The sequence below is a fragment of the Scyliorhinus torazame genome, chromosome 19, assembly GCF_047496885.1.
Source record: "Scyliorhinus torazame isolate Kashiwa2021f chromosome 19, sScyTor2.1, whole genome shotgun sequence".
Classification (NCBI taxonomy): Eukaryota; Metazoa; Chordata; class Chondrichthyes; order Carcharhiniformes; family Scyliorhinidae; genus Scyliorhinus; species Scyliorhinus torazame.
Window position 1 is genome coordinate 27,426,460 of NC_092725.1, and position 19,120 is coordinate 27,445,579.

General features: G+C 52.5%; 1 protein-coding gene across 1 annotated transcript; it reads left to right on the top strand.

The window, feature by feature from the left end:
• The first annotated feature begins 5,032 nt into the window (after positions 1-5,032).
• LOC140396648 (cardiotrophin-2-like) lies at positions 5,033-16,589 on the top strand. The gene is made up of 3 exons (XM_072485443.1): positions 5,033-5,165; positions 12,423-12,559; positions 14,889-16,589. The coding sequence occupies exons 1-3, from the start codon at positions 5,033-5,035 to the stop codon at positions 15,351-15,353; spliced, it is 735 nt and encodes a 244-aa protein (XP_072341544.1). The 3' UTR covers positions 15,354-16,589.
• Positions 16,590-19,120: the final 2,531 nt, after the last annotated feature.

The following is a 19,120-nucleotide window of genomic DNA, read 5'->3' on the forward strand; positions in this document are numbered from 1 at the left end:
CAGAATGTCCAAATTACCGGACAGCACGTCTTCCGGGAGGAAACCGGAGCACCCGGAGCGAAACCCACGCAGACACGGGGAGAACGTGCAAACTGCACACGGACAGTAACCCAGAGCCGGGATCGAACCTGGGACCTCGGCGCCGTGAGGCCGCAGTGCTAACCCACTGCGCCGCCGTGCTGCCTTGTGAAGCAACAATGTTAACCACTGTGCTACCGTGTCGCCCGATGGAGATGTATTTAACTTTACCTTTACTTTGCCATTCAGCGGCCTTGCCTCGCGAGAGACGTCCCGCGCCATTCGCAGCGCTCGAAGCGTCTCGCGGGATTCAACGGAATCTTGTGGCACATCTGGATCTCGTTCCCACTGGGTGAGAACTAGGTGAGTATATTTAAAGCAGCCATTAGGCTAATTTCAATACGTGTTCGCCCGATTCACTTGGAGGCCCAGGATTCACCGACTCGCCAGCGAGGTCTCAACTGGACACCGTGTGGCAAAATTTCACCAAGCTGTGAACCGGTCATCAAGCCACCTGGGCAGGGGGGGCGGCGTTCTCGCTGGGGAGCTGAGGGCTTTGTGTGGTCAGGCACTGGGCAGGTTGGTACCCTGACAATTCCCTTGGGGCACCTTGGCACTGCCAGCCTGGCACCCTGGCAGTGCCACCCAAGATGCTCAGGTGCCAGGTTAACCGTGCCCATGAGAGGTGGGGTGAGGGGAGGGAGATCGAGGACCCTGGAAGGGATCAGTTGGGTGAAGTGGGGGGCGGGGGGGGGGGGGGGGGGGGTCCTGAGGATGTGGTGGGGATAGAAAGATCCGGGCTGCCTTTAAAAATGTCTATGCATGTGTGTCTGTCTGTCTGCCTGTGTGTGTGTGTGTGTCTGTGTGTGTGTGTCTGTGTGTGTGGCTGTGTGTGCATGAGTGTGTGTGCGCGAGTGTGTGTGTCTATGTGTCTGTATGTGTATCTGTGTGTCTGCCTGTGTGTGTGTGTGTCTATGTGTCTGTATGTGTATCTGTGCGTCTGCCTGTGTATGTCTATGTGTGTGAGGGTGAGTGTGCATGTGAGGTATGTGTGAGTGCCTGTGTGTGGCTATGAGTGTCTGTGTGTGTGTGTGCATGAGGGTGAGAGTGTGGGTGTGAGTGTGTGGGTGACTATGTAAGTATCCATGCGAGTGAATGTGTGTGTGTATACATATACACATGAAAAATGTGTTTGTTGGTGTGTGTGTTTGTGGTTGTATGTGCTTGTCTGTGTGTCCAACTGTGTGTGTTTGAATGTGAGGGCGTGTATGTGTGAGAGTGGGTATGTGTGTGTGTGAGTGTGTTTTTGCACTTGTGTCTTTGTGGGTCTGACTGTGCGTTGGTGTGTGCCTGCGTGTGTGTATCTGTCTGTGAGTTGTGTGTGAAAATGTGTGTGTGCCTCTGTGTGTGTCAGTCTGTGAGTGTGTGTATGTCTGTGCGGTTTGTGTGTGTAAGTGTGTGTGTGAGTGTGTGTGTGAGTTTGTGTGTGTCTGTGTGTTTATGTGTGTGTCAGTGTGTGTGAGTGTGTGTGTGTCTGTGTTAGAGTGTGTGTCAGTGTGTGTAATTGCGAATGGAGCACCTGTGTGTGCATGTGTTTCTGTCTGTGTGACCATGTGTGTGTTTGTGTGTGTCTGTGAAGGTGAGTGTATGAGTGCCTGTGTGTGTATCTGTGTGTGCATGAGTGTATGTGAGTGTGTATCTGTAACAATAACAATAATCTTTATTATTGTCCCAAGTAGGCTTCCATTAACACTGCAATGAAGTTACCGAGTCGCCACATTCCAGCGCCTGTTCGGGTACACAGAAGGAGAATTCAGAATGCCCAATTCACCTAACAGCACGTCTTTCGGGACTTGTGGGAGGAAACCGGAGCACCCGGAGGAAACCCACGCAGACACGGGGAGAACGTGCAGACTCCGCACAGTGACCCAGCCGGGAATCGAACCTGGGACCCTGGCGATGTGAAGCAACATTGCTATCCAGGGGCTGGTTTAGCACACTGGGCTAAATAGCTGGCTTTTAAAGCAGACCAAGGCAGGCCTGCAGCACGGTTCAATTCCTGTACCAGCCTCCCCGAACAGGCGCCGGAATGTGGCGACTAGGGGCTTTTCACAGTAACTTCATTTGAAGCCTACGTGTGACAATAAGCGATTTTCATTTCATTTCACTTCACTATGCTATCGGGCCAGCATAGTGTGTGTCTGAGAGTGAAGATGCGTCTGTGTGTGTGAGTATGTGTGCCACTTTGTGTGTGTGTATGTGCCAATTGGAGCGTCTGTGGGTGCGTGTGTTTCCGCCTGTGTGTGACTGTGTGCGTGTCTGTGTGTGTGTGTGTACCCACGTGTCTGTGAAGATGAGTGTCTGAGTGTGAAGGTGAGTGTGTGAGTGTATGTGTGTGCCTGTGTATGTGTGTGAGGATGAGTGTGTGTATGTGTGAGTGTGTGTGTAAAGGTGAGTGTGTGTTTGTGTGACTGTGTATGAAAGTGAGTGTGTCAGTGTGTGTGGTTGTCCATCTGTGTGTGCATCCGTGAGTGTGTGAGTATGTGAGAGTGTGTGTATTAGTGTGTGTGTGTTTGAATGTGTGGGTGCGTATGTGTGTGAGAGAATAGGTGTGTCTATCAGTGTGAGTATGTGTTTGTAACCTGTGTCTGTGTGTGTCTTTCTGTGTGTGTGTGTGCCTATGAGCGTGTCTGTTTGTGTGTGTCTGTGTGTTTGTGTAAGTGTGTGTGAATGTGTGAGTGTGTGTTTGAGTGAGTGTGTTAAGTGTGTGTGAGTCCGTGTGTGTGTGTAAGTGTGTGTGAGTCCGTGTGTGTGAGTGTGAGTGAGTGTGTGTTTAAGTCTGTGAGTGAGTGTGTGTTTGTAAGTGTGTGTGAGTCCGTGTGTATGTGTGAGTGAGTGTGTATGTGTCTGTGAGTGAGTGAGTGAGAGTGTGTGTGTGTTTAAGTGAGCGTGTGTGAGTCCGTGTGTGTGTGTTTAAGTGAGTGTGTGTGAGTCCGTGTGTGAGTGAGAGTGTGTGTGTGTTTAAGTGAGCGTGTGTGAGTCAGTGTGAGTGAGAGTGTGTGTGTGTTTAAGTGAGTGTGTGTGAGCGTGTGGGTGAGTGTGTGTGAGTGTGTGTGTGTTTAAGTGAGTGTGTGTGAGTGAGAGTGTGTGTGTTTAAGTGAGTGTGTGTGAGCGTGTGTGTGAGTGTGAGTGAGAGTGTGTGTGTGTTTAAGTGAGTGTGTGTGAGCGTGTGTGTGAGTGTGAGTGAGAGTGTGTGTGTTTAAGTGAGTGTGTGTGAGCGTGTGTGTGAGTGTGAGTGAGAGTGTGTGTGTGTTTAAGTGAGCGTGTGTGAGTCAGTGTGAGTGAGAGTGTGTGTGTGTTTAAGTGAGTGTGTGTGAGCGTGTGGGTGAGTGTGTGTGAGTGTGTGTGTGTTTAAGTGAGTGTGTGTGAGTGAGAGTGTGTGTGTTTAAGTGAGTGTGTGTGAGCGTGTGTGTGAGTGTGAGTGAGAGTGTGTGTGTGTTTAAGTGAGTGTGTGTGAGCGTGTGTGTGAGTGTGAGTGAGAGTGAGTGTGTGTTTAAGTGAGAGTGTCACTGTCAAACTCCATTCATTACACTGTTGGACTGAGCTTTTCGGAACAAACACACATGAGTTTCATTCTGCTGGGAGGGAAATAAAACCTTTTGATTCTTTCTGTGCCATTTCTTTGAAGGAACTTGCAGCCTGCTGTCAGTATTGAGAAGCAGTTGAGCAAGGCGAGTGATGATGGGACGGCTGGTGAGTAATGGACGGAAATGAATTGTCATTGATGAAGGTATTTGGTGAGTTAACCCTGTTCCCATTGCTAACTCAGACAATTCAAAACAATGACCAGGTGGGGGTGGATGGGGAATTTCTTTTTCCACCTCCTTTTTCCGTTTTTGGCAGCTATTTAAAGGGGTTTGTAATGTCAGGCTCAGTTCAGAGTCACAGTTCAATCCTCAGCAAGGAGGAGAGACACCAGAGAATTTACTATGCAGCACCTGACAGGTAAGAGAATCTCTCAGCCCCTCTCTCTCACCCCAGTCTCTCTCTCTCACCCCAGTCTCTCTCTCTCTCCCCAGTCTCTCTCTCTCTCCCTCCCCAGTTTCTCTCTCTCTCCCTCCCCAGTCTCTCTCCCTCGATCTCTCCCTAGTCTCTCTCTCTCTCTCTCTCCCCCCAGTCTCTCTCTCTCTCTCTCTCCCGTCTCTCTCTCTCCCCCCAGTCTCTCTCTCTCCCTCCCCAGTCTCTCCCTCTCTCACTCTCCCCAGTCTCTCTCTCTCCCCAGTCTCTCTCTCTCCCTCCCCAGTCTCTCTCTCTCTCCCCAGTCTCTCTCTCTCCCTCCCCAGTCTCTCTCCCTCTCTCTCTCCCTAGTCTCTCTCTCTCCCCCCAGTCTCTCTCCCTCCCCAGTCTCTCTCTCTCTTTCCCCAGTCTCTCTCTCTCTCCCTCCCTCTCCAGTCTCTCTCTCTCCCCCTCCCCAGTCTCTCTCTCTCTCTCCCCAGTCTCCCTCCCTCTCCAGTCTCTCTCTCTACCTCCCCAGTCTCTCTCTCTCTCCCTCCCCAGTCTCTCTCTCTCCCTCCCCAGTCTCTCTCTCTCTCTCCCCAGTCTCTCTCTCTCCCTCTCCCCAGTCTCTCTCTCTCTCTCTCACTCCCTCCTTTCCTCTCTCATTCCATCTCTCGTCTTCCACTCTGTGTGTGTCGGTGGAGAGAGGGAGAGCGGGAAGGAGAGAGCGATAAAGGGAGGACGGATGCGGAGGGACGGAAGGTGGGAATGAGGAGTGGATGGATAGCGCCAGAAGTAAGAAGGGAGGGAGAAGGAGGGATTTGGAGGAAGGAAAGGAAGGGGAGAAGGGAGGGAGGGAAGGGGAGAATGGAGGGCGGGAAAGGAGAATGAAGGGCGGGAAGGGGAGAATGAAGGGAGGGAAGGGGAGAATGAAGGAAGAGACATACATCAGCAAGAAGGACAGAAATGATGAAAAGGTGGCCCTGCGGAAGATTTAAGGAAAGAAAGGGAGAAAGAAATGAAGGAGAAAAAGAAAGGAAGGAACAAGAAAAACACAGGCGAGATGAGAAGAAGTGAGAAGAGAAAGAAAGGAAGAGAAGAGACAGAAAGAAAGGATGGAAAGGCTTTAGGAGGGATGAAACAAGAGGGGCGTATGCCCGAGCCTTTGCCTCCCTGGTTGCCTGCTGGAGACCCCTGCTCGGCTGGCTGTCCGACCGAGCAGTCTCTCAAACTGGGCAAAGCAGAAAGCCCCACCTGGGGGATCAGAGGAAACCTTCCACAGTGTGTGGAGGTGATTCACCAGTCTGTTCCAAGATCGGTTCAGGAGCAGCAAGAGGGGCAGAGCTGAACAGGGGACGAGGGGGGGTTAGGAGGGTGGCAGGGTGAGGAAGACGCCAAGGGAATCACAGGACAAGCAAAAAGGGACAAAGGGCGAGAGCGCCGGCGGAAGCGATCACAAGACCGCGCTCGCGTCACCCCGGCATGTTTCAGTACTGACCCTCTGACAGTGCAGCACTCCCTCAGCACTGACCCTCAGACAGTGCGGCACTCCCTCAGCACTGACCCTCCAACAGTGCGGTGCTCCCTCAGCCCTGACCCTCCGACAGTGCGGCACTCCCTCAGTACTGACCCTCTGACAGTGCAGCGCTCCCTCAGTACTGACCCTCTGACAGTGCGGCGCTCCCTCAGTACTGACCCTCAGACAGTGCGGCACTCCCTCAGCACTGACCCTCCAACAGTGCGGTGCTCCCTCAGCCCTGACCCTCCGACAGTGCGGCACTCCCTCAGTACTGACCCTCCGACAGTGCGGCGCTCCCTCAGTACTGACCATCTGACAGTGCAGCGCTCCCTCAGTACTGACCCTCTGACAGTGCGGCGCTCCCTCAGTACTCACCCTCTGACAGTGTGGCACTCCCTCAGTACTGACCCTCTGACAGTGCGGCGCTCCCTCAGTACTGACCATCTGACAGTGCAGCGCTCCCTCAGTACTGACCATCTGACAGTGCGGCACTCCCTCAGTACTGACCCTCCGACAGTGCGGCACTCCCTCAGTACTGACCCTCCGACAGTGCGGCACTCCCTCAGTACTGACCCTCCGACAGTGCGGTGCTCCCTCAGTACTGACCCTCTGACAGTGCGGCACTCCCTCAGTACTGGCCCTCTGACAGTGCGGTGCTCCCTCAGCACTGACCCTCCGACAGTGCGGCGCTCCCTCAGTACTGACCCTCCGACAGTGCGATGCTCCCTCAGTACTGACCCTCCGACAGTGCGGCACTCCCTCAGCACTGACCCTCCGACAGTGCGTCGCTCCCTCAGCACTGACCCTCCGACAGTGCGGCGCTCCCTCAGCACTGACCCTCCGACAGTGCGATGCTCCCTCAGTACTGACCCTCCGACAGTGCGGCGCTCCCTCAGCACTGACCCTCCGACAGTGCGGCGCTCCCTCAGCACTGACCCTCCGACAGTGCAGCGCTCCCTCAGTACTGACCCTCCGACAGTGCGGCACTCCCTCAGCACTGACCCTCCGACAATGCGGTGCTCCCTCAGCCCTGACCCTCCGACAGTGCGGCACTCCCTCAGCACTGACCCTCCAACAGTGCGGTGCTCCCTCAGCCCTGACCCTCCGACAGTGCGGTGCTCCCTCAGTCCTGACCCTCCGACAGTGCGGCGCTCCCTCAGTACTGACCCTCAGACAGTGCGGCGCTCCCTCAGTACTGACCCTCTGACAGTGCGGCGCTCTCTCAGCACTGACCCTCCGACAGTGCGGCGCTCCCTCAGTAGTGACCCTCCAACAGTGCGGCGCTCCCTCAGTACTGACCCTCTGACAGTGCGGCGCTCCCTCAGTCCTGACCCTCCGACAGTGCGGCGCTCCCTCAGTACTGACCCTCTGACAGTGCGGCACTCCCTCAGTACTGACCCTCTGACAGTGCAGCGCTCCCTCAGTACTGACCCTCCGACAGTGCGGCACTCCCTCAGTACTGACCCTCTGACAGTGCGGCGCTCCCTCAGTACTGACCCTCCTACAGTGCGGCGCTCCCTCAGTACTGAGCCTCCGACAGTGCGGCACTCCCTCAGTACTGACCCTCCGACAGTGTGGCACTCCCTCAGCACTGACCCTCTGACAGTGCGGTGCTCCCTCAGTCCTGACCCTCCAACAGTGCGGTGCTCCCTCAGCCCTGACCCTCCGACAGTGCGGTGCTCCCTCAGCCCTGACCCTCCGACAGTGCGGTGCTCCCTCAGCCCTGACTCTCCGACAGTGCGGCACTCCCTCAGTACTGACCGTCCGACAGTGCGGCACTCCCTCAGTACTGACCCTCCGACAGTGCGGCGCTCCCTCAGCACTGAGCCTCCGACAGTGCGGCACTCCCTCAGCACTGACCCTCCGACAGTGCAGCGCTCCCTCAGCACTGACCATACGACAGTGCGGCATTCCCTCAGCACTGACCCTCCGACAGTGCGGCGCTCCCTCAGCACTGGCCCTCCGACAGTGCGGCGCTCCCTCAGTACTGACCGTCCGACAGTGCGGCACTCCCTCAGTACTGACCCTCCGACAGTGCGGCGCTCCCTCAGCACTGACCCTCCGACAGTGCGGCGCTCCCTCAGCACTGACCCTCCGACAGTGCGGCGCTCCCTCAGTACTGACCCTCCGACAGTGCGGCGCTCCCTCAGCACTGACCCTCCGACAGTGCGGCGCTCCCTCAGTACTGACCCTCCGACAGTGCGGCGCTCCCTCAGCACTGACCCTCCGACAGTGCTGCGCTCCCTCAGTACTGACCCTCCGACAGTGCGGCACTCCCTCAGCACTGACCCTCCAACAGTGCGGTGCTCCCTCAGCCCTGACCCTCCGACAGTGCGGCGCTCCCTCAGTACTGACCTTCCCACAGTGTGATGTTCCCTTAGTGCTGACGCTCCAACAGTGAATTTCTCAGTGCAATATATAGATCAGGAGGATTGTAGGGGCAAGAAGAGGTTACGGAGATAGGGAGAGTTGTAGGAGGTTAAAGAGATAGGGAGAGTTGTCGGAGGTTTCAGAGATAGGGATAGTTGCAGGAGGTTACAGAGATAGGGAGGGTTGTCGGAGGTTACAGAGATAGGGAGGGTTGTCGGAGGTTACAGGGATAGGGAGAGCTGTAGGAGGTTACATAGATAGGGAAGGTTGTAGGAGGTTACAGAGATAGGGAGGGTTGTCGGAGGTTACAGAGATAGGGAGAGCTGTAGGAGGTTACATAGATAGGGAAGGTTGTAGGAGGTTACAGAGATAGGGAGGGTTGTCGGAGGTTACAGAGATAGGGAGGGTTGTAGGAGGTTACAGAGATTGGGAGAGCTGTAGGAGGTTACATAGATAGGGAAGGTTGTAGGAGGTTACAGAGATAGGGAGGGTTGTAGGAGGTTACATAGATAGGGAAGGTTGTAGGAGGTTACAGAGATAGGGAGGGTTGTAGGAGGTTGCAGAGATAGGGAGGGTTGTCGGAGGTTACAGAGATAGGGAGAGCTGTAGGAGGTTACATAGATAGGGAAGGTTGTAGGAGGTTACAGAGATAGGGAGGGTTGTCGGAGGTTACAGAGATAGGGAGGGTTGGAGGAGGTTACAGAGATAGGGAGGGTTGTAGGAGGTTGCAGAGATAGGGAGGGTTGTCGGAGGTTACAGAGATAGGGAGAGCTGTAGGAGGTTACATAGATAGGGAAGGTTGTAGGAGGTTACAGAGATAGGGAGGGTTGTCGGAGGTTACAGAGATAGGGAGGGTTGTCGGAGGTTACAGAGATAGGGAGGGTTGTACGAGGTTGCAGAGATAGGGAGGGTTGTCGGAGGTTACAGAGATAGGGAGAGCTGTAGGAGGTTACATAGATAGGGAAGGTTGTAGGAGGTTACAGAGATAGGGAGGGTTGTCGGAGATTACAGAGATAGGGAGAGCTGTAGGAGGTTACATAGATAGGGAAGGTTGTAGGCGGTTACAGAGATAGGGAGGGTTGTAGGAGGTTACAGAGATAGGGAAGGTTGTAGGAGGTTACAGAGATAGGGAAGGTTGTAGGAGGTTACGGAGATAGGGAAGGTTGTAGGAGGTTACAGAGATAGGGAGGGTTGTCGGAGGTTACAGAGATAGGGAGGGTTGGAGGAGGTTACAGAGATAGGGAAGGTTGTAGGAGGTTACAGAGATAGGGAAGGTTGTAGGAGGTTACAGAGATAGGGAGGGTTGTCGGAGGTTACAGAGATAGGGAGAGCTGTAGGAGGTTACATAGATAGGGAAGGTTGTAGGAGGTTACAGAGATAGGGAAGGTTGTAGGAGGTTACAGAGATAGGGAGGGTTGTCGGAGGTTACAGAGATAGGGAGGGTTGTCGGAGGTTACAGAGATAGGGAGGGTTGTCGGAGGTTACGGAGATAGGGAGGGTTGTAGGAGGTTACAGAGATAGGGAGGGTTGTCGGAGGTTATGGAGATAGGGAGGGTTGTCGGAGGTTACAGAGATAGGGAGGGTTGTAGGAGGTTACAGAGATAGGGAGGGTTGTCGGAGGTTACGGAGATAGGGAGAGTTGTAGGAGGTTACAGAGATAGGGAGGGTTGTAGGAGGTTACAGAGATAGGGAGAGTTGTAGGAGGTTACAGAGATAGGGAGAGTTGTAGGAGGATACAGAGATGGGGAGGGTTGTAGGAGGTTACAGAGATAGGGAGGGTTGTCGGAGGTTACAGAGATAGGGAGGGTTGTAGGAGGTTACAGAGATAGGGAGGGTTGTCGGAGGTTACAGAGATAGGGAGGGTTGTCGGAGGTTACAGAGATAGGGAAGGTTGTAGGAGGTTACAGAGATAGGGAGGGTTATCGGAGGTTACAGAGATAGGGAGGGTTGTCGGAGGTTACAGAGATAGGGAGGGTTGTCGGAGGTTACAGAGATAGGGAGGGTTGTCGGAGGTTACAGAGATAGGGAGGGTTGTAGGAGGTTACAGAGATAGGGAGGGTTGTCGGAGGTTACAGAGATAGGGAGGGTTGTAGGAGGTTACAGAGATAGGGAGGGTGGTAGGAGGTTACAGAGATAGGGAGGGTTGTCGGAGGTTACGGAGAATTGTAGGAGGTTCCAGAGATGGGGAGGGTTGTAGGAGGTTCCAGAGATGGGGAGGGTTGTAGGAGGTTATAGAGATAGGGAGGGTTGTCGGAGGTTACAGAGATAGGGAGAGCTGTAGGAGGTTACAGAGATAGGGAAGGTTGTAGGAGGTTACAGAGATAGGGAGAGATGTATAGGATTACAGAGATAGGGAGGGTGGTAGGAGGTTACGGAGATAGGGAGGGTTGTCTGAGGTTACAAAGATAGGTAGGGTTGTCGGAGGTTACAGAGAAAGGGAGAGTTGTAGGAGGTTACAGAGATAGGGAGAGATATAGCATGTTACAGAGATAGGGAGGGTGGTAGGAGGTTACAGAGACAGGGAGCGTTGTCGGAGGTTACAGAGATAGGGAGAGCTGTAGGAGGTTGCAGAGATAGGGAAGGTTGTAGGAGGTTACAGAGATAGGGAGAGTTGTAGGAGGTTACGGAGATAGGGAGGGTTGTAGGAGGTTACATAGATAGGGAGGGTTGACGGAGGTTACAGAGATAGGGAGGGTTGGAGGAGGTTATACAGATAGGGAGAGTTGTAGGAGGTTACAGAGATAGGGAGGGTTGTAGGAGGTTACAGAGATAGGGAGGGTTGTAGGAGGTTACAGAGATTGGGAGGGTTGTAGGAGGTTACAGAGATAGGGAGGGTTGTAGGAGGTTACAGAGATAGGGAGGGTTGTAGGAGGTTACAGAGATAGGGAGGGTTGTAGGAGGTTACAGAGATAAGGAGGGTTGTCGGAGGTTACGGAGATAGGGAGGGTTGTCGGAGGTTACGGAGATAGGGAGGGTTGTAGGAGGTTACAGAGATAGGGAGGGTTGTTGGAGGTTATAGAGATAGGGAAGGTTGTAGGAGGTTACAGAGATAGGGAGGGTTATAGGAGGTTACAGAGATAGGGAGGGTTGTCGGAGGTTACGGAGATAGGGAGGGTTGTAGGAGGTTACAGAGATAGGGAGGGTTGTCGGAGGTTACGGAGATAGGGAAGGTTGTCGGAGGTTACGGAGATAGGGAGGGTTGTCGGAGGTTACGGAGATAGGGAGGGTTGTCGGAGGTTACGGAGATAGGGAGGGTTGTAGGAGGTTACAGAGATAGGGAGGGTTGTAGGCGGTTATAGAGATAGGGAGGGTTGTAGGAGGTTATAGAGATAGGGAAGGTTGTAGGAGGTTATAGAGATAGGGAAGGTTGTAGGAGGTTATAGAGATAGGGAGGGTTGTAGGAGGTTATAGAGATAGGGAAGGTTGTAGGAGGTTATAGAGATAGGGAGGGTTGTAGGAGGTTATAGAGATAGGGAAGGTTGTAGGAGGTTACAGAGATAGGGAGGGTTGTAGGAGGTTATAGAGATAGGGAAGGTTGTAGGAGGTTATAGAGATAGGGAAGGTTGTAGGAGGTTATAGAGATAGGGAGGGTTGTAGGAGGTTATAGAGATAGGGAAGGTTGTAGGAGGTTATAGAGATAGGGAAGGTTGTAGGAGGTTATAGAGATAGGGAAGGTTGTAGGAGGTTATAGAGATAGGGAAGGTTGTAGGAGGTTATAGAGATAGGGAAGGTTGTAGGAGGTTATAGAGATAGGGAAGGTTGTAGGAGGTTACAGAGATAGGGAGGGTTGTAGGAGGTTATAGAGATAGGGAAGGTTGTAGGAGGTTACAGAGATAGGGAGGGTTGTAGGAGGTTATAGAGATAGGGAAGGTTGTAGGAGGTTATAGAGATAGGGAAGGTTGTAGGAGGTTATAGAGATAGGGAGGGTTGTCGGAGGTTACGGATATAGGGAGGGTTGTAGGAGGTTACAGAGATAGGGAGGGTTGTTGGAGGTTATAGAGATAGGGAGGGTTGTCGGAGGTTACAGAGATAGGGAGAGTTGTAGGAGGTTACAGAGATAGGGAGGGTTGTCGGAGGTTACAGAGATAGGGAAGGTTTTAGGAGGTTACAGAGATAGGGAGGGTTGTCGGAGGTTATGGAGATAGGGAGGGTTGTAGGAGGTTACAGAGATAGGGATGGTTGTAGGAGGTTATAGAGATAGGGAAGGTTGTAGGAGGTTACAGAGATAGGGAGGGTTGTAGGAGGTTATAGAGATAGGGAAGGTTGTAGGAGGTTACAGAGATAGGGAAGGTTGTAGGAGGTTACAGAGATAGGGAGGGTTGTAGGAGGTTATAGAGATAGGGAAGGTTGTAGGAGGTTACAGAGATAGGGAAGGTTGTAGGAGGTTACAGAGATAGGGAGAGTTGTAGGAGGTTACAGAGACAGGGAAATCGGCGTCGAGGTCCATGTAGGGCCTTGGAGATGAGGGTAAGAATGTGAAGTCGAGACTGAAACCTCTGTCATTCACCCCAACCCACAGTGATCGCGTTCCTGCTGCTGGCGTGTTCCCTGACACGGAGCGAGGGGGCCTCCTTAGCTCTGTCCACCTTAATCAAACAGACGCACGACCTGTCTCTCCTGCTGCAACAGAAATCCTCCGCCCTGCTTAGCACCTACGTGAGTACTCATTGTTGTAATGGCCGGGGGCACGTGTGGGAAAGGGGTTGGGGGGTGGGCGTGAAGAGCGGGGGTCGGGGGCTGTCCCTCGGCAGCTCAAGGCCTCAGCGCTGAGGCGCCAGCTGCTGAGTGGGTACGGGAGTGGAAAGGAAAGAGTTACGTTCTGACAGGGGCAGGGATGCTGCCGCCTGGATGCCTGCTGGAGCGGAGCCTGGGGCCTTGCTGGAGCGGAGCCTGGGGCCTTGCTGGAGCGGAGCCTGGGGCCTTGCTGGAGCGGAGCCTGGGGCCTTGCTGGAGCGGAGCCTGGGGCCTTGCTGGAGCGGAGCCTGGGGCCTTGCTGGTCACACAATTGCAATCTCGGGGGCAATTAGGGATGGGCGCTGGATGCTTTCTGGAAGTCAGCCACATTCCATGAACGCAAAGATCAGGAGCAGGAGCAGGCCACTCGGGCCATCAAATCCGGCCCCCTCCTCCACCGTCCTGTACTATCATCATCGACCTCCTGCCTCAACTCTGCTCTCCCCCACCCCCTGTATCCGCCGTTCCCTGTGACACCAAAAGTCCTATCGAGTGACCCCGGTCTTGAACCGACTCCAGGGTGCAGCACCCGCACCCCTTTGGGGAGGGAATTCCAAAGATTCACGAGCCTCTGAGTGAAGAAATTTCCCTCAGCAATTTCCAAATTAACCGACTCCTTATCCTGTCTCCCCCCACCCCAATATTCTAGATTTCCCAGTGGTGAGGCAGGGCGGGGGGCAGGTAAACAGCCTGGCACAGAGGGATCTGGGTGTCGCTGTGGTACAGAGGGATCTGGGTGTCACTGTGGTACAGAGGGATCTGGGTGTTGCTGCGGTACAGAGGGATCTGGGTGTTGCTGTGGTACAGAGGGATCTGGGTGTCGCTGCGGTTCTGAAGGATCTGGGTGTTGCTGTGGTACAGAGGGATCTGGGTGTTGCTGTGGTACAGAGGGATTTGGGTGTTGCTGCGATACAGAGGGATCTGGGTGTCGCTGTGGGACAGAGGGATCTGGGTGTCGCTGTGGTACAGAGGGATTTGGGTGTTGCTGCGATACAGAGGGATCTGGGTGTCGCTGTGGTACAGAGGGATCTGGGTGTTGCTGTGGTACAGAGGGATCTGGGTGTTGCTGTGGTACAGAGGGATCTGGGTGTTGCTGTGGTACAGAGGGATCTGGGTGTCGCTGTGGTACAGAGGGATCTCGGTGTCGCTGTGATACAGAGGGATCTGGGTGTTGCTGTGGTACAGAGGGATCTGGGTGTTGCTGTGGTACAGAGGGATCTGGGTGTTGCTGTGGTACAGAGGGATCTGGGTGTTGCTGCGGTACTGAGGGATCTGGGTGTTGCTGCGGTACAGAGGGATCTGGGTGTTGCTGTGGTACAGAGGGTTCTGGGTGTCGCTGTGGTACAGAGGGATCTGGGTGTCGCTGTGGTACAGAGGGATCTGGGTGTTGCTGTGGTACAGAGGGATCTGGGTGTTGCTGTGGTACAGAGGGATCTGGGTGTTGCTGTGGTACAGAGGGATCTGGGTGTCACTGCGGTACAGAGGGTTCTGGGTGTCGCTGTGGTACAGAGGGATCTGGGTGTCGCTGTGGTACAGATGGATCTGGGTGTTGCTGTGGTACAGAGGGATCTGGGTGTTGCTGTGGTACAGAGGGATCTGGGTGTCACTGCGGTACAGAGGGTTCTGGGTGTCGCTGTGGTACAGAGGGATCTGGGTGTCGCTGTGGTACAGATGGATCTGGGTGTTGCTGTGGTACAGAGGGATCTGGGTGTTGCTGTGGTACAGAGGGATCTGGGTGTCGCTGTGGTACAGAGGGATCTGGGTGTCGCTGTGGTACAGATGGATCTGGGTGTCGCTGTGGTACAGAGGGATCTGGGTGTTGCTGTGGTACAGAGGGATCTGGGTGTCACTGCGGTACAGAGGGTTCTGGGTGTCGCTGTGGTACAGAGGGATCTGGGTGTCGCTGTGGTACAGATGGATCTGGGTGTTGCTGCGGTACAGAGGGATCTGGGTGTTGCTGTGGCTGGGGGGTGGGATGGAGTATAAAAGTAAGGAAGTATTACTACATCTGAACAGGGTACTGGGTGGACTCCACTTGGATCAATGTACAGTTCCGGTCTCCTTACTGTAGGAACAGGGTGCGCTTGCATTGGAGGGAGATCAGAGAGGTTTCAGGGCTGATGCCTGAGGGTTTGTCTGGCGAGGGAACGTTTCTGCAAGTTATGCCGTGCACCCTACTTCCCGTCTGGCCTGAGGAGAGGGCTTAACTGAATTTTAGCAGCTGACCTGCAATGCTTTCTCTTCCTCGCAGCTGGAGAAGATGGGAAGCCCCTTCTCGGACCCAGACTTCTCCCTACCGGAAGTACAGTTGGAGTATCTGCCCCAGGCCTCCATCCCCTACCTGATCTGGCGTCGCCAAACTCACCAGCAGCGCCTGGCTGCCAACTACCAGGCCTACAGCCTCTACCTCGAGTTCCTGCAGCTGGTGCTGGATGACCTACAGGCCCTGGGCCTGCAGGGGGCGCCCGGGCAGCTCCAGGAGGAGCTGACCTTCACCAGGAGACAGGTGGAGGGCCTCGTCTCCAATGTCGGCTCCCTAACGGTTGCCATGGGTTACCCACGGCCCGAAGTCAAGGACCCTCTGGATTCGACTACGTACGGCCGCACCAACTTTGAGAGGAAGGTCAGGGGTTACATCGTAATCCGGGAGTACAGATTTTGGATTGACAGGACTGAACGGGATTTCAAACTCCTCACGTATTACTTTCCCGCCTGATGCCTTTGCCTTGGGAATCTCGCTCACTTCAGTCAGAGAGGCAGAGGCCTCATTATCTATTTTCTCTAAATGTTTTTCCTGCTGCCTTTTAGTCCATTTCACATCAAATGTTCCCAGAGTAAACTCCCTCGACACTGTCCCCATCAAACACTCCCAGGACAGGTACAGCACGGGGTTAGATACAGAGTAAAGCTCCCTCTACACTGTCCCCATCAAACACTTCCAGGACAGGTACAGCATGGGGTTAGATACAGAGTAAAGCTCCCTCTACACTGTCCCCACCAAACACTCCCAGGACAGGTACAGCACGGGGTTAGATGCGGAGTAAAGCTCCCTCGACACTGTCCCCATCAAACACTTCCAGGACAGGTACAGCACGGGGTTAGATGCGGAGTAAAGCTCCCTCGACACTGTCCCCATCAAACACACCAAGGACAGGTACAGCACGGGGTTAGATACAGAGTAAAGCTCCCTCGACACTGTTCACAGTAATTTCCTGACACTCTGGACCAACCCTCATATTTATTCCGGCAAAAGCGACAGGAAGTTAGGAGAATTTATTTACACTTTATTTCTTCGCACTTCCAGTTTCGTGACTTGCAAACGTGGGCTTGCCAACCTGATCGTGGTCTTTTTTGAAAAACGCTGTAATTTATAGTCAGGATTTTTTACAAAGTTATTGATGAAAATGCATTTTGTTCTATTTATGTGGAGATATCTGGAGTTATCTGGGGGTGGAGAATTGAGAATTACCTCAGTGCACCACCTAGTGGCCAGAATATGCACTACCTTTGTGACAGTTGACACAGAGATTTATCGTGGAGGTCACAGGCAGGCAGACCTGAGCAAAATAAGGCGACAAAATAAGTGGGTGTAAACAGAAGCAGAGCTTTCGAGACTCACTCCCCATTGCCACCTAGTGGCTCCAATTTGCACTACACTGTGATGGTTAATATAACCGGACCAGAGCTGAGGGATTTCGCTGCCCAGGGCCGCCTGCTCTTGCACATGTTTATGTCCCACATCCACAGTTCCAATCGGAAAGGCAATGTAAATGTGTCACGCTGCAATTCCACCCTACCACTGCTGGTGGCGCTTCCACCGTGACATGTTTACACAGCAAATTCCCATTTTAAATGTTGACCTGGGTATTTGTGCTGGAATTTGGGCTAGGAATGTTGACAGATGTAAAAGTTTAATATATTGTAGACAGAGACTATATTTGTAAAATATAAATAGGCCTATTTTCTATCTATTTTTAAATTAAGTTAATTTATGTGAAGATTTTTCACCAAAGTTAAATATTCCTTATATTTTTCCAATGTAACTTATTTAGAAATAACAGTTTATTGAATCTGTTCTCAGATTTGAAACGGGCATTGCAATTGATCAGTACGTGTTTTATGCAATAAAATAAGTTTGTTATGAATAAATGGTCGACCTGTTTCTTAACCTCTGTGTGGAGAGTCACCGACACCCGTGGACACATGCAAAAGTGGAGTTTTTTTCACAAGAGGACAACCACACTCACATTCGCAATCACACACTCATGCACGCTCACACACTCAAACAAGCTCACTCTCACGCACATTCACACTCACACACTCACACATGCTCAAGCTCACTCACACACACACATTCATACATGGTCACTCTCACTGACACATTCATACTCATACACGCTCACTCTCACTCACACTTACACGCTCGTACACACTCACGCTTACTCTCACTCACACTCGCACACACTCACTCATGCTTACTCTCACACACACACACTCACTCACACACTTACATTAACACACTCATATATTGATACACGGTCACTCACACTCATATGCTCACTCTCAGTCACACACACACACTCACTCTTATTCACACTCATACACGCTCACTCATGCTCACCTACTCATACGTGCTCATCTCGTGCACACACACTCATACACGCTCACTCTCACTCACACACTCACACACGCTCACTCACACATTCATACTCTCACAGTCATGCACCCTCAGTCTCACTCACACCCATACACACACACACTCACTCTCACTCACATTCACACTCACACTCACACACGCTCACTCTCTTACTCACACACTCACACATGCTCACTCTCACACACACTCACTCTTGCTCACACACTCATACACACACACACTCACACATGGTCACTCACACTCACAGTCATACACACTCAACTCTCTCACACACTCATACACACTCACACAGGGGCTTTTCACAGTAACTTCATGGAAGCCTACTTGTGACAGTAAGCGATTATTATTTTTGTGAGGGCCACGAAGAATCCAGCACGAGTTGAAGGATAGAAAAAAATAACATTTATTTACAATAACATATATATACAGCAACAACAACAACAACTCCCTTGCTGCTCACTCCTCTAGCTGGTTCCAAACTGGCCAGTTTTATTCATGCAGGGAGTCTGCTAATGGTTTCTCCGCCCCCCTCATTGGGGAAGCTCATACTCCCACAGGATTGTGGGATTGCCATTAGTCCCCAGCCAGTGGTAAGCAGGCAGGTTATAACAATTATTATACTCATACATGCTCACTCACACTCACACATTCATACGCATTCATACACACTCACATTCATTTTTTTTTAAAGAATATTTTATTGAAAATTTTTGGTCAACCATCACAGTACATTGTGTATCCTTTACACAATAATATAACAGTATAAATAACAATGACTTGTTTTATAAACAAAGAATAAATAATATATAACAAAAACGAAAACTAAAACTAAATGGCAGCTGCCTTGTCTCAGATAAACACTGTCCAAAAATATGGTTTAACAATCCAATATACAATTATTTATAGCAACGACCTATACATATTATACATATATATTAATAACCCTGAGACTCCTTCTGGTTCCTCCCCCCCCCTCCCCCCTGGGCTGCTGCTGCTGCCTTCTTCTTTTCCATTCCCTCTATCTTTCTGTGAGGTATTCGACGAACGGTTGCCACCGTCTGGTGAACCCTTGAGCCGATCCCCTTAGGACGAACTTAATCCGTTCCAGCTTTATAAACCCTGCCATGTCATTTATCCAGGTCTCCACACCCGGGGGCTTGGCTTCCTTCCACATCAACAGTATCCTGCGCCGGGCTACTAGGGACGCAAAGGCCAAAACATCGGCCTCTCTCGCCTCCTGCACTCCCGGCTCTTGTGCAACCCCAAATATAGCCAACCCCCAGCTTGGTTCGACCTGGACCCCCACTACTTTCGAAAGCACCTTTGTCACCCCCACCCAGAACCCCTGTAGTGCCGGACATGACCAGAACATGTGGGTGTTATTCGCTGGGCTTCTCGAGCATCTCGCACACCTATCCTCTACCCAAAAAAATTTACTGAGCCGTGCTCAGGTCATATGCGCCCTGTGTAACACCTTAAATTGAATCAGGCTTAGTCTGGCACACGAGGACGATGAGTTTACCCTACTTAGGGCATCCGCTCACAGCCCCTCCTCAATCTCCTCCCCCAGCTCTTCTTCCCATTTCCCTTTCAGCTCATCTACCATAATCTCCCCCTCGTCCCTCATTTCCCTATATATGTCCGACACCTTACCGTCCCCCACCCATGTCTTTGAGATTACTCTGTCCTGCACCTCATGCGTCGGAAGCTGCGGGAATTCCCTCACCTGCTGCCTCGCAAAAGCCCTCAGTTGCATATACCGGAATGCATTCCCTTGGGGCAACCCATATTTCTCGGTCAGCGCTCCCAGACTTGCGAACTTCCCA